Raw genomic sequence first — 18820 nt, 5'->3', positions numbered from 1 at the left:
TCTAGGGCTGGCCAGTGCTGATAGAGATGGAGAAACAGAGATGAGTGTTAACTTGAATGGATTTTTTTAATACTCAAGGTTATTAAGGGACAGAAAAGGGAGCCTTGACAAAATGTGTTTGAAGGCACAAACACATTTTCCTCCTTTTTTTGGAGGAAAAAAAATTTTCTATTTGTAATTCAGCAGTTCTGAATGTCCCATCATCTGGCTACTTTTAGAGTAGAGATAGTTTTCAAAATTTAAGGGTTTCTCCCCAAGGCAGTATATTTCTGCATTTAAAACCTGGTCCATCATAAAATATGTATCACAAAATATGATAAAATATAGAATAGGGGCAACCCAAGAAAAGTAGTCTGAGCTCTGAAAAAGACCAAGATAGTCCATCAAGTTGTTTTACTTTTTCCTCCAGAATGTATAACTGTTTTAATGTTTGGGTGGGAAGCGTGGAAGATGGGAAAGTCCCATACCCAGTCTTTACAAATTCAAGTTTCAGAAACACTAAATTTTAAGATAACTTTGCTGAAGAATGCACATCTTTTTACACAAAGGAAAACTAAGCACACATAATCCCTTTTTGTGTATAAGATCCATATCTTTGTGTACATTTTTATTGGTAAACTCTTAATATCTGTGCAGTAGGCAGGTAAGTGAATTGTTTCAGATAATGGAACATGCATAATTAATAGTCTTTTAGCTAGAGACAGACTGGTAATCAGGCATTATTTCAATTTTTTTCTTGCATTTATGTACCACTTCCCTCTGGCTGTGTGTGTTGCAAGACTCCATTTGTTAATTTTCACTCCACCAAAATCATGCCATAGCATTAATAGCTGGCCTTCATTGTGCTTGTGGTTACACTTCTTAATTTCAGCATCTAGCAGCCGCCTATTGCATTCTACCTTCAGCTGAACCTATGTAGTAAGCAGATATCTAGTCTGACAGTGTTCCTGCCCTTCTCCACAATCTGTGCGTAGGCATGGGAGATCTCTTTCCCTTCAGTTCCTTCCCCCCAACATTAAGATGATTACAATGATTACAGATCTCAAGTAATCAACAGTTGGATCCACTATCTGAGTCTTTTCATGAACTCATGACCCTTTTCCTTTGCTTAAACCATTTTAGAATTTTACTGTGTTTTTTGAGTTTTTGCACACATGCCTTGACATCCTGTGATAGTATATGTTCTTTGAGGACATGAAGGCTAGATCAGCTTCACCTTGGTCTTCCACTGTAAAGTCAAGAAACAGTTTGATTCAATAAGAATGGGGAAAGAGAAATGAGTCAGGTTTTTTTCTGTTTCTAACTCTCCTTACCAAATATTAGAATTTCCTATATATTTTATCTTCTGTCTCTTGCAATATTTCCTGTGGTCACAGTGGCAAACTTTAACTTTAAAGGTATACATGTGTGTATATACATTTGCACGTAGGCATAGTACATATATACTGGCTTATATCACTAAACATATTGGCTTAACCCAAAGCACTTGAAATTATACATTTAATAACTATGGGTATGTCTCGTTCTGAAGTGGCCTATTTTCAATTCTTATTTATTCATGCTAATAGAGGAAAAGGATGTTATAAATAATGCAAAAATCACAGCTGACTTAGTTATATATTGTATATTTTTCATCAGACTTAGTTTCTTAATTGTTTGCTCTATGTATTACCCAAATGAGCTAACATCATGAGTATTTAACAAATGATGATTGGTGGAGATGGCTAGGAGCATTTTATGTAGTGGGAAAATCCAATCAAGTGTTATCAACTTGCTATGGAAAATTCACATGTGGATGATTGATATTTACCCTCACACAAGGGACTAATATCCTGTGATGCAAAAGAGATGTGAAAATAGATAGTATTTTGTCTATAATCTGTTTCAGAATGATTCAATCAGAAGTTTGGCTTAATATTTTATACCTTGATAATGTGAAAAAACAAAGTCACGGTGCTTCTCCACTATGAGAGTAGAATTGAAATATATTTGGAAAAATGACTTTTTCTAATGTATTAACTGGCAATCAGAATTCAAATAAAAAGAGAAATTGGTTCAAGTGAACAGAGAAACAAAAGGAGATAATAGATATAAGCAGAACTCAAACTGAATTTAAAATAATGAATGTGGGTATTTTACTGTACTCTGTCTCTCAATTATCCTCAAATAAGCAACATACTATAAAAATGTAATGCTTGCATTTATTGGATATTTTAAGTGAAATGTGTAGAGAAAATTATCCATTAATTACAAATTCCCAATCCAGTTTTCATATTCAAATAACTTTTATTCCAAAGTGTTATTTCTATACCAATTGTCATAATTATGCCTCAACTATTGTTTCTAATGATACTATAAAAAGTAAACATGTAAAGAAAAAATTTGCACATACATCGATAAAAGCATTATAGAGTAGAATTTTTATCATGTTCCATCACTAAATATTTTCTTGACTTCATACATTTGAAAAATTCACATACTTCCAGTTTTTGCATGTTTGACTAGGACATTGGTGTAAGTGTCAAAAAGGTGTGAGTAGAGAAATAAAATAGGTCCATTTGTGAATATGGAAGTGAAATTTTATATCATATTGTAGGAACAAGCTGGAGAAATTTCGTTTATGTGAGTCATTTCTGGATGAAGCTATAAACTCTTTTTTAGCCAAAAGCTGTCATGGTTTCTTATAAAATAATAAAGATAATAAAGATATCCATTTTAATTGATTCTTTTCATTGTTTAATAAAATTGCTTTGTTTGATTGCTGAAGAATTTGAACTGGGTTTTCATTACCCACTTCTGAACAATTTACTCAGTTTCAGACAGTATTGAGCTAATGAGTTTGAATTTATATTGAAGCTTAACTGTCTTCATGAAGTAAATGGAAAAAAAATCATGACAGTAACTAAGTATTCTTCATTAAAAACTATGTCATAGAGATTTTACAATGAGGCTTTTAATAGTGCTAAAAAGCATTTAAATTGGAGTTTTACCAACTTTGCTGTTTCTAAGCATATTATATGAAAATATGATTTCTTTTCCTTTTTTAAGAAATGAAAACTCATAAGCCGACTGGGACATTACAGAAATTTCCTTTCAAGTTGGTTGTTTGTATATTCAACAGATTCAGCTGATAAGTTAGTATTAATTTAATTGGGTGGCATGGCTAAATTGAAATTATTCATAAATACCTTCTAAGGTGTATCCTATTAAGGTGTTTAAAAATCTACTGAAATCCAAGACATGGCCCCATTATTAAAACGAAAGCTCTCAAATGTACTGTTTTTGCTTTGACACTATATTGCCATAATCATCAGCTTTTGTTTCCTTATATTTAAATAAGAGTGATATATTTATTGATGCACACATAGTTAATATATTGCTTTGACATTATTCACCTTCGTAAAGTGATCTTTTAGGCTCTTTGTGCTGTGTCTAAACAAGTTGGGCATTTAATGATTCCATGTTTAGGATTTGTGGGGGAATTAAGTGAGGAACTTTAACTCTGAATGGTGGCTAGAACATCATTTAATACAGGGTAACTTTACAACTACCAGGGGTCTTCAGTTCCAAGAAGTAATTAATTCTCTAGGTATATAGTGGAGCCCATTTTATCTTAATTTGGTTAGTCAAACCAGATTAGACTCAAAAAGTTGGCTAAATATTGTAGCATTTTTAAAACTGTGGAACCATATAAGAAATAGTTAAACAGGAATGAACATACAGTTTCGGGGAAATTTCCTTACTTGAGGTTATTTTCCAAGAAATCACTTGGCCAACTCAAAATGTGATATACTGTTTAAAACCTCATTTCAAATTAACCATTAGAAGATTTGGAATAATACTGCATCCAAATGATTTATATGCATTCCCCATAAGTAGCTGTGATGGTTCTTGGGACAAGTAAATACTGTTCTCTTGCCGATCACAGGGATCCCAGGCTTCTGTTACCCGACCCTACATTCCTGGACTTAATAGCCTTCCACTTAGGCAACCTCTCTTACCATCTTAAGTAGAGCCACCTTCTGCCAAATTGTATAATGGCAGTTTTTAGTACTAAAAATGGTAGTTGCCCAGAAAAAAAAAAAAATCAATTATTGTATAGTAAAATGTAGGACATAATACAGGGGTACTACATTTAGATAATTAATTGTGATGTTAAAGAAATCCCTCATCTTTTAAATAAGAATTAGACTGATCAGAAGAATAATGCAGCAACAGATTGACCATTTGTTTAAACACATGAAGCATGGTGATGTGATAAAACATGGCACTGAACTGGTTACCTTTAAAGTTAATTTCCTTGAGTGGTGAGTGAGTATTGTTACGTATAAAGGAGACAAATATTTTTTCTTTGGCAATCATTATTAGAACATTTTTTAATGCTTCAATTTTCAATGATTTATATCCTTTACTATTTTTAATCAGATATACCATGTTTCATAGTTTTATTTGAACAGAGCAATGATGATATACGTGTATTTTTTATAGGACTGGAACTTCCTTTTATGATGATGCCCCACCCTCTAATTCCTGTCAGCCTACCTCCAGCGTCTGTCACCATGGCAATGAGCCAGATGAACCATCTCAGCACCATTGCAAATATGGCGGCAGCAGCACAAGTTCAGAGTCCCCCTTCCAGAGTTGAGACATCTGTTATAAAGGTAATTGTTTTGGCTTATGCCAAACATCATCTTAAGCCACCATCTCTCAATCTATTTTTTTATTCCACAAGTAATTCTAAATTCAAAACAAGTGATAGTAAATAAATTGTGAGAAAAATCACTTATAGTACTTAGAACCAGGTAGAGCAAGTGGTGCAGTATTAGACAGCCTAGCCCAATCTTAAGTTCTCTGTTGTATCTATTTTTTTAAGTTTGTTTATTTATTTGAGAGAGAGAGAGAGAGTGAGAGAGCGAGCGAGCGAGAAGCAGGGGAAGGGCAGAGAGAGGAAGAGAGAGAGAATCCCAAACAGTCTCCATGGGCAGAGCCTATTGTGGGGCTTGATCTTATATCTGTGAGATCACAACCTGAACCAAAACCAAGAGTCAGAAACTTAACAACTAAGCCATCCAGGAGCCCTTGTGTTTTATCTATTAAGAGAGAGATGGATATGGAAAATTAACTGATATATTTCAAATTGCACATATGTTTAAATGTATGATTGTATGTATGAATGCATGCATGTCAGTGTATGTGTGTATGATGTTATGAGCTTTAACATGTGGGAAACAGTGCCTGATTTGTTGCTACAAGACCAGAAGTGTTAAATTTTGGTTCTGCCACTTAATAGTTGTGTCGTCTTGGGCATGTGGCGCAATCTTTCTGATTCCATTCTACCTATTCTATAAAAAATAGTTAATACAATGCAAGTGTAAACACTAAACAAAATAATAAAATTGAATACTTTTTATAAATTAAAAAATACACTATATGTGGAAGATAACACTATTGTCATACAAGGTCACATGTGTGTGTATATACACAATTTTCCCTCTCTCTTCCTTGTGTGGGAGGATATGTATATATCCTTAAATCTGTACGTGAATACTTTTAATTTATTTTATAGTACATACTTAAACAAAATTCCTTTAAATGCATTTTCAGAATATATTATTAATTTTTAAATTAGGTAAAAGATATCTAATGCTCATCCTTCTCTGACATAATCATTACCTCTTTCTTCTGAATATAATACACTTGAGTGTAAGGGAGCCTCTGGAGCATGCCTTACATAAAAGATCCTTTTAACAATTCTTATTCATTGCCAGTAGGTATGCAAAATGATATAGCCATTTTAGAGACAGTTTTATGGTTTCTCACACAGCTAAACATACTTTTACCATAGGATTATGTATTTTGCCAGATCCTTGGTATTTACCCAAAGATGTAGAAGAGTTACGTCTACACAAAAACTTGCACGTGGATATTTATAGCAGCTTTTTAAAAAAAATTATTGCCCAAATTTGGAAGCAAGTAGGTAAAAGGGGGGAAAAAAGTGGTACATCCACATGTTATGACTTTGCTAAATTAACATTTATTAAGTGGAACATAGGATGACTGATGGCAAGCCATGGTCCAAAACAGACCATAAGAAAATTGAAATAGAAAACCTTATTACTCACGAGTCCTGGTGGAAGTACCTTGAGGTATATACCTTGAGGACCACATGGGGAGGAAAGACGGAGTGCAGAGAGAACAAGGCAGGACCTGGAACAGATGCCTGCGTTAGGGCCCATGGGTGGAATACTTTGAGGTTCCCAGGCTAAGGCTAGAGTGGGATATTTGAACCAGAAGAGCAGAATTTTGGTAAGCCCCACAGGGGTCCTTTCTAAGAGGAGACCATTAATCACAAGTGTGTGGAGGAAGTCATATTAAGGGTTCACTTGCTTACATGTGCTTGTTATTCTGTGGCTGCTCTCTAGGGCATGTGCTCACATGAGGGGGCTTTTGTAGTTTAAGGCCCCTCCAGGACAGTTGGCCAAATAAAATAGATGCCTAGGCAGCAATACCATGGAGTAGCTTAACTAAACTCTTGACACCGTATAATGGAATATTATTCAGAAATAAAAAGAAATGAGTTATCAAGCTATGAAAAGTCATGGAGGAAACTTAAATGTATACTGGTAAGTGAAAGAAGCCAGGCTGAAAAAGCTACACACTGTATGATTTCAAGTGTCTGACCCTTTAGAAAAGGCAAAACTATAGAGATACTAAAAAGATCAGTGGTTGCCAGGGAGTGGGGCAGGAATGAATAGGGAGAACACAAAGAATTTTTAGGGCAGTGAAAATGCTCTGTGTGATACCAAAATGATAGATAATATCTTACCTTTTTTAAAAAAATGCCATGTTACTGTTTATATAGAACATGCAATAATATGCTAATAGCAATTTTTCTTATAACAATGGATCTGTTAACAAAGATGTATACTAGTCCCTCATATCATTTACTGACCTATCCTTACCAGAAAAAATATATGTATCACAGAAGACCTAGCTAGATCCACTTGTTAAAAATCTTTAGCTAAGAAAATGCCAGTGAATGCTACATTGTCATCAGACAGGAACCAAGAAGATAACTTTAAAAAAAATTCCTCTTTATTCTGAGTGACTTTTAGAGGGTTCCTTTGTTGCCAAAGAATTTGTTAATCAAGAGGTCACTGCAGAATTCCTTTTATGATCACTTTTGGTAATAGTTATTACCGAGAATTCAACATTCTCATTGCCTCACTCATTGAAGTGACCTAGAGGGAGATTTGGGCTGAAGAAAAAAGCCTAAGTATTCCTATCATTGTACTCGATAGCTATTTTAAAAAAAATGACAAGGTACTATGTATTAGTTATAGGATGTGATTGTTCTCATTTTTTAAATTTAGTAATTATTATTCTAGAGAATTGTCTTCATAATAATTATAGAATTTTCACTCTCAAAACTGGAAATTTTTGTAATTCCTCATTTAGGCAAGATATGGAATCACAGTTAAGGGAGAAAAATGGCAGAAGAACAGATTTTAGCAGTTTGAAATCATAACGGGTGACTTAGTTATGAACTGTAGATAATTTAGACATCAGCTGGTAGCTTACATATGTCTGGACCCAGAAGACTCCAATTACATTAGGAAGCTTGATTTATTTTATCTTTTCAATACACATATATTTTAAAAATCGTGTATGGTGTAACCAATGTTAATTAGAATACTTACAAAATGAAACTTCCTTTAACAAATCCTCAGCTGTCAACAGTTAGGTAAGTAGGAGGAAGCAGTTGGGTTTCCTCTGGAAGACATCTTTAGAAAACAGTCTAGATTATTGAAAAGTCAGCAACATTCCTTAGGTTTCTTAAATTAAGGTTAGGAATGGAGAGGAGGGAGGCATGGAGAAAGGAAGGAAATATGCAAAAAGGTAATAAGAGAAGTGATAAAGCTCTGTGTCTTGAACTGTGTGCCAACACTTCCTACAATATAGTGATATTCCATTTTCTAGTCTCTTGGGGCAGTTATTCTCAGAAACTTGGCTATGGATAGGTTAAAGGAAATTCTGGACTTTTGAATGCAGTGTTGATATAAATGCTGATAAGAGCTAAATAAGACACAATGGCTCTAATTAAGAATGATTAGAGAAAATAAAAGGTGATAGTTTTAAAAACTATTATTTATCATTAATAGTACAAGCTGGTAGTTTTAATTGCCTGCATCAAAGTGAAGTTCCATTGGCCACTGTGGAAGTGTTGAAGGGCCCATTCGCCCCTTTCCTTGGAGGCCGGCCACCTATATATTTTCAAACTTGATGCTGACACTTAAAGATCATAGAGAGTGACCATGTTTCAAGGAAAGCATTACATAATTCTAATAATTTTTGGTAAAAATATTTTAGACATGAGAGAAATCGAGAGCATGGCCTCAGAGGATAAGGGTTAGGAATAGGTTCTTTATAGAATTCCAAATATTAGGGTAAGCAAGTTAATAAATCAACCTGTCTAAATTTATATATAGAAGACTTTATAGCACAAGCAGTGTTTAGTAAACTCCCATGATATATATTAGTTAAACTTAATTTGGAGAAAGTTTGATTTTCCCCAAAGAAAATGTTTGACTCCTATGTCACATTAAATAGTATGGGACCCAAGTGGGCAATTAGGATAGTGCTTGCAACTTTGTTTGCCTGAAAAGATTCTAATTATGAAGGCTGATTAAAAATGAAATGTTAAATACCAAAGAAGATTTCCCCCATCTGAGGGAATGATAAAACAAGAGAAATAGCCTTTGAAGGAAAAATAGAAGGTTGAAGGGTTTTCCATGTGCTGGAGTTGTACCATTTACATTTTTTGAGAGTAATGACACGAATTAAAATGAAAACAACCGACATGAGAATGGTAATAAGAATTTATAGGACAGAAGGGAAGTGAAAACAATGTCTCAGGGTTACAAACTTTTGAAACATTCTGTCATTACCTGTCTCCAGGAGGTAAAGAAGCTCCAATGACTTTCTCATACACCTGTTTATGAGAATGTGCACACCAGTACAAGCAGTACATGCAGTACATGAGAATGTGCACACCAGTACATGCAGTGGAACAGGGTCTGAAAGCTGTTGTCCATGGGTCAAATTCACCCTGCTTCCAGTTCTCGCATAGACTGTGAGTTAGGAATGGTTTTACACTATGGGGCACCTGGGTGGCTCAGTCGGTTGAGCATCCAATTTTGGCTCAGGTCATGATCTTACAGTTCGTGGGTTTGAGCCCCGCGTTGGGCTCTGTGCTGACAGCCAGCTCAGAGCCTGGAGCCTGTTTCAGATTCTCTATCTCCTTCTCTCTCTGACCCTTCCCTGCTCACTATGTCTCTCTCTCTCTCAGAAATAAATAAGACATTAAAAAAATAAAAAAAAAAAAGAATGGTTTTACACCTTTAAGTGGGCGAGAAAAAATATCATAGGAAGACCATCATTCACGACACATGAAAATTATATGAAATTCAAATTTTAGTGTCTATGAATGAAATGGTTTTGGCACTTAGCTGCACTCTTTACATATAACATCTATGGCTCCTTTCACATACAAAGCAGGGTTGAACAAAGTATTGACTAGCTGGCTCTTCACAGAAAAAGAAAAAAAAAAACAAAAGCAAAACACAATTGCTGGTACCTGCATTAGAACCATGATGATCTCAATCCCTTGTGAATCTTAGGCAGTGGATAGTTGAGGCAGCTCAAACTAAACTCTCAAAGGTGATGGGGACATTGGCATTGAAAAATAAAAGAAATTAAAGGGAATGAGGAAAAGAAAATTACAGAGATGAAGACAGTACCACCATATCATTGTTATTTGCTTTAAAAGCAAGCCTTCATGATGGAATCTGCCAAAGTGTTAAATTTAGACTTTCTCTGGCTGATTGGTTTGGACTATGGGAAATAATTTAGTAAGACAACTTTGAAGAGGAAAATGGGCATATACTGTTTAGACAATAATTCTAATTTGAATCCCTAATATCCAATTGCCTGTAAGTATATATTAAATTATTAGAGGCTCTGTATTAGTCTATTATGTATCATTGAGAATCATATATTTTTACTGTATAATGTTCTATGAATATTATGAATGAAAGAGACATAGACTTGAGATGTCAGATGTTATATAATCCAGCTTTCCCATGATGGCAAAATAATTTTTGCGTCCTCCCTACCAATTTTTATGTGTCTAAGCTTTTGTGGAAAACCTATTCTATTTTCAGCAAACTCAAGAATGAGGAGGGTCTTCATTAGCTTCTACCTCAAGTTTATTATGTTCTCCTGGAAGAAAAAAGGTCTACAAATTCTGTGTTCTGGCCATTTAAATATATAAATCCTCTGCTGTAGTACCTATAGTGTGTCTTTCCTCCAGACAAAATATTCTAATTTCTTTTGACCATTTCTCATCAAGCTTCTTGGTGGACCATTTTTTAAAAATCACCCCCCTTTACCCCAATCCCTCCCATACGATATTCTAGACGTGAACTGGGTAGTGAAGAGACACTGGAACTAACAGAAACCTCAATATGGACAATAGTTTATAAATGTAGTCAGAATTCAGAAAACTGTTTTGCTAGTTGAATGTGTGATTCAGTACAGTCATTTGTTTCATGCCGTTTCAACATGAAATTGTACTAAGCCAATTCTTTGATTTTTTTTTTTTTTTTTTTTTTACTTTTACTAGGGATTTGCATTTATCCATATTAAGTGTATTTCCCAGTCCACTGATTTAGGCTCTTTAGACACTTCACTTTTTAAATTTAAGCATAGTTGAAACACAATGTTATATTAGTTTCAGTACAACATGGTGATTCAACTTCTCTATACATTATGCTATAATCACCACAAGTGTAGCTACCATCTGTCACCATACAGCCCTATTACAATATCATTGACTGTATTCCCTGTGCTGCGCCTTTTATTTCTGTGAGTTATTCATTTCATAACTGGAAGCCTATTATTTAGATACTTTTGAGTATTAACATTCTAAACTATCATACTAGCTATTTATACAATCCTTGTATCATTTCCAAATTGTAAAAGGATGTATTACTTGAATTACTTTAAATCACTGAGGAAAATAAACAGTATAAATCAAGAGATCAATTCCTCTTGTCATTAGAGAATTCCTAATAGGCTGAAATGTTCTACTAATTGATTCTCTTTAGGTATCATTCATCAAGTAACCCCAAATCTCCCTGAATTAATCAATATTTTTCTCACATTTTATTTAATAAATTCACAATGATATCATCAGGACTTAGAAAAAATGGTTCTTGTTGAAAAATTTTGAGAAAAAAAAAGAAAAGCAGTATATTTTAGTGGTTTAAAACAGATTATGGTGGAAGAGTTCTTGGGTTTATATTCCATTTCTAGTACCTATTAGTCATGTGACCTCAGACAAATTACTTAATATCTCTGTCTTTGTTTCCTTTTCTGTGCAATGGGGTTAATGACCTTCCCACTTACCCAGGTTGCCACACTGATTACATTCGTGTTTATAACATCTTTTGAAGTTTTTGTATGCTGACATTATCTTCTCCCATTATTTTCTCCCCAAATATTCACAATCATCTATTTAAAAGTAACTTCTAGAATCTTATAAGACATTTGTGTCAAGCTTTTGAAATAGGATCACAATTGTATAGTGAGAACTGTCTCTTTTTCTTGTACAGGCTTCTTCACCTAAAAATAATGTTGCATTTTGCTTTTAGGGAGTTCTGTAGTACATTTGTATACAAAGCTGATTTTTAAATGTATTTTTTCAGATTTTGTTTTTTTCAGGCGTAGTATACAATTGCTTTTGAGAAATTTGGCAACATTCAAATTACTCTACATTCTTGAATAAACATCTTTCTCTCATGCCACATTACAGAGGTTTTTGAGGACAGGGAATATATTTTAAATTTGTTAGTTTTCTCCACTGACCTCTTGACTCCTCTTGACTGTGTGTGTGTGTGTGTGTGTGTGTGAGAGAGAGAGAGAGAGAGAGAGAGAGAGAGAGAGAGAGAATCAGACAGACAGAAGCAGAGACACTTTATGACATTCTCATTTAAAAAAATTAAGCATTGAAATAATCAAATACAATGTATAAAATTTTTATTCCCTAATACTTTCCTTCAAAGCAGGTCCTTAAAGTACTATATTAGTAAATAGGACTTTATGTGCATGAAGTTTAAAATGTTAAATATTATGAAATCTAGAGCCAGGATGACCTGATTCTCAAAGTACATGAAAATCCTAAAGCAATATCATGTACCTCATGCTTGTTTTTAGGTATAGAACAGCTTATTTTGGGGCAATCAAAAATAACGCTAGATGTGTGTGTTACTTTTAGACATTTTTTTCACACACAAAAACCAATTTCATACAACTTTTACTTGGACTTAGAGAAGTAGTTAAACATGTTCTCTTAATGTTTATTTGGGTATTGATATTAAATATGAAGAAGATGCTCAAAAAAAGAGTATTAAAACACAACCACAACTAGGTGTACCCTACATCAATGTACTTAAACAAATCACATATGTTTAAATCCCTAAGCTTGTAATCATGCTAAAAAATAAATTTATGGTTCAACTTTGAATTCTAGAGAATGGATTCTTTTAAAGGACAAAAGCATAGGATAAAGGGGTGGGATCAAGAATTTTCCTGACTTTTCCATACAGACTAGACTGTTCCTCAGGATAATCATTAATTCATTAGGGGAACTTTTCTGTCCAAATAAATCTTCTGGCCAAAAAATGAATAAGGAATGGTATATTTAGAATGTCACCAAATTGCCAGTCCTAATGAAGTGGAGTCTAGACCATGATCATGTGTGTGTGTGTGTTGGGGGGGGACATCATAAAATGCAGCCAAGCAGACATTATGTGTTTCTGATGGAGACATGTAACGCCATCTATGAAGTAGTCTCACCTCAAACTCAATTTAAATCAAACTGCCAGATTCAACTATGTAGGACATTTAGGGGACTGAGGAACATAGAGATGAATTATACCCTTAAAGAACTGCAAAGGACCAGTTCAGTGTGGTGGTAGCCTCTAACAACATATACAGTGCCTTACCTAGAAAGAATTGGGTCTAAGCGTCATGCACAGAGAGAATTATGCCAGTTAATGAATGGCAGCAATGGCCGAGTCAGAAACTTACCTTTTTCTCTTCACTCACCTCCCTCTGCTCCCCCTTCCTTGAGTGCGTGAAAGGAGGAAGTCCTATCTTTTCATTAAGACGATAGTATTTATTATGACATCAGGATGGGTTATAATCTCTGAGCCAAGACTGTATATTGTTGTTTGAAGTAATTGTAGGACTTAATATATTTAAAAATAGTAATCTGAAATTATGAGGATACCTGAATTTTCATGCAGATGCAGGGAAAATATATAGTCCCCCACTACCACTGAATAAATATGAAGAGACGGTAGAATAAAACTAAGTTGTTTATGACTATACTCATGGGTCCTACCAGTTTTACATTTAGCAACATTGAGTATTTCTTGTGTATTCTCACGAAAACAAACAAAAAGAGCTATGTAAATATCCCTTGAAACCTCAATTTAGAACTTTGAGTCACGGAACTTTCATGTTGTCTGTCTGATCCTCTACCAGATGCAAGTATATTAGCATTGTTTACTGTGTTTTCCAGAAGTACTTTAAAATATTTTCCAGCATCTAGAATCCCATGTCTACTATTTATTTTCTCTGATAATTTTTTCAGAACATGGAAATTTAGATGTCACACTTAATCAGTGTACATACATGGTTCTGCACTAACATTTACCGGTTTATGATACATGCTCTGTGAGGGAAAGGGTTTTCATCAGTTTTGCTTCTTTATATATACAACCAGAGCCTAGGACACTGGCTTGTTCAGTAAATATTCTTTGAATAATGAATGAATGAATAGGTCTGAGTTGTCTTAAAGCTCAGGAGTTCAGGTTATATAAAGTGCCTATCAACTTCAATTTTGTAAGTTAAAAGTTACATCATGATAGCATTTAATGTTAGAAATATCTTCTCTCTAGTTTTATAACATTTTCATTGATGGAATCTCTAACTGATAAACGTATAAAAATACAGATAATTAAAAAGAGAACAACATGAAGCTAAATGAAATAATCCTTTAGAGAAATGAACTGTGATTGAGTTCTGATTATTTAGACCTACACTAAGAAAATATTTTCAGCTGATAAAATATAATGCATTTTGTGATGGACAGAGGCAGCTGTGACAATAAAATTTTTAAATGTTCAACTGCACCATGTGTAATACTGAGCATTTTATACTTTTTATTTTAGAATTTTGGAATACTTTGTTTTGAATTCCACCTTTGATTCTGAATTATCTTGGAGACTAATACTTCTTGTTCTACCCAGAGGCAATAAATGCAGCTTTTTCTTTATTGTTATTCTGCTACCATTTGTTTATTAGTATGACCTTTTTTTGTGTATGAGAGGGTATTCCTCTTAAGTTTTCATTTATTATTGTGGCTGGTTTTATAAAGATGGAACATTGCAAAGGATTGTGTTTTATTGATTGGTGGAGTTATGATGTAGGACTATAAAGCAGTGTGTTGAAGTATTAAATTAAATATTCTTCCTCTTTGTCCTACTTCAGGCCCATCTTGGAGGTTAAAGGGTATTACACAAATGAAATGATAAATCCAGTTTACATAGTTTCCCTATAGACATTGAACTGCTTCTTTCTTATTATGTCTGAATAAAACTCATTATCTATTTTGTTTCAGTAATAATTATGAGATTCTCTCCTAAGCAATTCTTTACTGTCTCCATTATTCTCCATCTTATAGCATACTCTGGAAAGGCAAGCATATAAATATGATAAAAGAATTAAGCTGTTGAAATAAATTAATTTATTGTGCAACAATGTATTCAAATCTTACTTGCTCAGTGGATTTTACTTTAATGAAATTCTTCAAAGAACAATACATCATGTTCCAAAGATTGAAATTATACATTAAGTGAAATGACTGAATATGTTGTGTCTCAATTTACAGAAAGTTTCAATTGAATACTTAGCTTTTAAATAATAAAAATTTACATAAATTAAAATATTTTCTTTAAATCAAAGTATTAAGTATTGTCTTTGTATCCTTTGTTCTTAGATAAACAATTATAATTAAAGTAAAAATAAGCTAAAGCTAAATGAAATACAACTTCACCTACATTTTCTAAGCCTCCAATTATGCTTTTAAGATGTATTTTACATTAGATTAAAATCCAGTTTATTTTTTACCTGGTTTAGTATATGATGTTTAGAGTATTTTGAATATATAAAGAATAAGTGAATAATGCATTAATGAAAGGAATCATCAAGGAAAGCTTTGACAGTTAAATATATTGGCTAATGAAATATTTTTTATACTTCTGTGGAAAATAAAAGAAATAATCATTTTAAAGGCATAATCATTGTTGCCAAAATTTTATGCATGAAATATTTAAGTGTTTTATGAGCTAAATATCTCAGGAAAAAATCAGTTTCTCATGCTTTCCATTAGCATCAGTAAGAAACCTATTATGACAGGAAACTCAGACTTACAAAATGACTTTAGAGGAATTGATTTATTTCAAGATTACACTTTATCTGCATGCATCCAAACATGTGCCACTGCATATATGATCACTTACATAATTAGGATAAGAAATATTAGAATGTATTGATGAATTAACATTGCCAAAGTGACTTTTTGAAGAAAATAGAGTGGTTAATTTAGAAAATTTTAGTTATGTCAATTAAAAATATAGAATGTTCCAGGAGTGCTTGTGTGGCTTAGTCGGTTAAGCATCTGACTCTTAATTTCAGCTTAGGTCACGATCTCATGGTTCATGAGTTTGAGTCCTGCATCAGCCTCTGCCCTGGCAGTGTGGAGCCTGCTTGTGATTCTGTCTCCTTCTCTCTCTGCCCCTCCCCCATTTGCTCTCTGTCTCTCTCTTTCAAAATAAATAAACATTAACACACACACACACACACACACACACATATATATGTAGAATGTTCTTTTTCTAATACATACCATGTACTTTTGTGTGTGAGAGCCAGGTGTATGAGGAATTGACCTTTAAAGTTTAGACAAACTTGTGTTCTTAGAAATCAATTAGACTCCTTTTAGTGTATCTCTGGTCATTTATGCAGTTAGCTGTAGCATAATGTATTAATACATTTATACGGACCATAAAAGGATTCTATACAATATTATACATAAAGGATTAAGAATGCTTTTTCCAAGATATATCTGAACAGATACTTGAAAGATACATTAAGCACAGTATTGTTTCAAGCAGTTAAGTACATGACCTTATTGATATTTTGGGGGGAGGAAGAGGGGGTAACAAATTGTGGGATGTTTTTGCAGTTGAATATATTTACACAAGAAAAGAGCAAATTAATGACACATGAGATATCAGGGATGAATCTCAAAAAAACATTTTGTTGTGAAGAAGCCAGATGCAAAGAATTTACTATATGATTTCATTTTTATTAAATTCTACCACCAGCAAATCTACTCTATGGTGATAGAATTCAGAAAGTGGTTGTTTATGGAAATTGGGAGGAATTGACTGGAAAAGGGCATGAGAAATCTTTCTGGGGTTATGGGAATGTTCTAGATCTTGACCAAACTCATCAAACTGAATACATAATAAATGTATAGTTTGCTTCATAGTTTAGAGGAGTGAATATTAGAAAGAAGAGGATTTATAGTACCAGCTGATTTTTGAATTATAATTAGAAGATAGGAAGTAACTTTCAACAATCAGATGTGAATTCTCTATTCTCTTTTTAAAAAATTTTTAACACTTATTTATTTTTGAGAGACAGAGAGACACAGAGCATAAGCAGGGAATGGGGAGAGAGAGAGAGGGAGACACGATCTGAAGCAGGCTCCAGGCTCTGAGCTGTCAGCACAGAGCCCGACACGGGGCTTGAACCCACAGACCGAGAGATCATGACCTGAGCTGAAGTTGGGTGCTTAACCAACTGAGCCACGCAGGCATCTCCTCTGTTCTTTTAAATCATGTATCTTTTTGTTTTTTAGAGACTTAGGGTATTTGTTTGATGTGTGAACTAAAGAACACAAATCTTTTAGAAGTATACCTTTGATTTAGTTTGGAAAAATAACTGATAATATGTTCATTTTTATGTTATTTGATACATAGATTTCAAAATATTTTAAATTCTCTTTTTAATATTTTATTATTATTTATATTTGAGAGAGAGAAAGAAACAGAATGAGAATGGGAAGGGTCAGAGAGAGAAGGAGACACATAATCCAAAGCAGGCTCTAGGCTCTGAGCTGTCAGCACAGAGCCTGATGCAGGACTCCGACTTACAAGCTGTAAGATCATGACCAGAGCCGAAGTCAGACGCTTAACCGACTGCGACACCCAAGAGCCCCAACTTCAAAATATTTTAATCTCCAAATTGCACAGTTGTATACTATCTTATATTAGTATCCTTTAGTGTAACAAATGTATGATGTGTAATAAACTTCCCTGAACAAGCTAATTGTACATTTTAATATTGAGGGAATATGTCTTCCTCTTTCCTTTCCTCTGCCCCACTTCTCTCTCTGATTCATTTGTTTATTTTCTGTCTTTGGAAGCAACCCCACGTGACTTGGGTAGGAAAATATATTGTGTGACGTTTATATTTACCTACATACCAGTCAGTTTTGCTGTTTGTAGAAAACAGAGCACTTGACCTCCAATCAATTAAGGTAAAGGGCTAGTGTTATATAATATAATATTGATAGTACATCTTTCCTGTGGGAGGTTTTAATTGTCCTTTACAGAAACCAACCCACACAGTTTAGATTAGTCCAAAAGCTCCCAAAGATCAAAATGTTATCTTTGCAACAAGATTCTAATATGTGTTGCGACTCTTGAAAGATTTTAGTTGTTTATTTTGTTTTGTTTCATTTCCCCCTATGTTTTGGTTACAGTATTGACAGATCTCACAAATATTTGGTTATGAAGTTTCTCATGGGACTATTTTATTCCATGGAATATATGTAATGGGAAACTGGTTTAGTCATGAATTTTGGAAGAGGGCTTGGTCACTTTTTCTGGTTATTTCCATTTTCTCTGTCATGCTTTTTCAAAAACTAAGCCTTCACATATCTGTGGATGATGTTTATCAACAATGTTCAGGATTGAAAAATTAAACAGGTCGGAGACTAGCGGTGCTCACTTTTAAATGCACATTACATTCACCTGGAGTCTGAAAAATATACCGATGTCTGGGCTCTACTTCTGACTCACAGTATACCACTGCTGTAACAAAGAGCCATAAACTGGGTGGTTTAAAACAACAGAAATGTATACTCTCACATTTCCAGAAGTCTGAAATCGGGATATCAGCAATGCCATGCTCCCTCTGAGATCTAGGTAGAATTCTTCCTTGCCTCTCTGTAGCTTCTGGTGGTTGCTGGAAATCCTCAGCATTCTTAGTAACTCCAGTCCCGTCTCTGTAGTCATATGACATTTTCTCTCATTTCTTCACAATGTCTTCCTCTAAAGACAGCAGTCATGTTGCACTAAAAGCCCACCCTACTCCAGGATGACCTCATTTTAACTAATTACAGCTGCAAAAAACTTCTTTGCAAATGAAGTCACACTCATAGGTACTGGGGATCAGGACTGCATTCTTTCTGGGGACATAATTCAACCCCTAATCCTCAATAAGCCAGAATCTCCGGGAGCAAAGCCCAGACATAGGCATGTTTAAGAACGTCCAGGTGATTCTAATGCAAAGCAGGAATGGGAACCATTCTGATGGGGCCTAAGCAGACTAATGGGGC

General features: G+C 34.1%; 1 protein-coding gene across 1 annotated transcript in view; it reads left to right on the top strand.

Moving 5' to 3' along the window:
- The window catches only part of DACH1 (dachshund family transcription factor 1), a 425335-nt gene that overhangs the window by 287091 nt on the left and 119424 nt on the right, over window positions 1–18820 (top strand). Inside the window, exon 4 of the mRNA XM_039244384.1 lies at window positions 4489–4661. Coding sequence (XP_039100315.1) covers window positions 4489–4661 — 173 coding nt within the window. The remainder of the gene's footprint in view (window positions 1–4488; window positions 4662–18820) is intronic.

The sequence above is a fragment of the Hyaena hyaena genome, unplaced genomic scaffold, assembly GCF_003009895.1.
Source record: "Hyaena hyaena isolate Hyena2069 unplaced genomic scaffold, ASM300989v1 scaffold_239, whole genome shotgun sequence".
Classification (NCBI taxonomy): Eukaryota; Metazoa; Chordata; class Mammalia; order Carnivora; family Hyaenidae; genus Hyaena; species Hyaena hyaena.
Note: the sequence above shows the minus strand (reverse complement) of the source record. Positions and strands in the feature narration are given on the sequence as shown.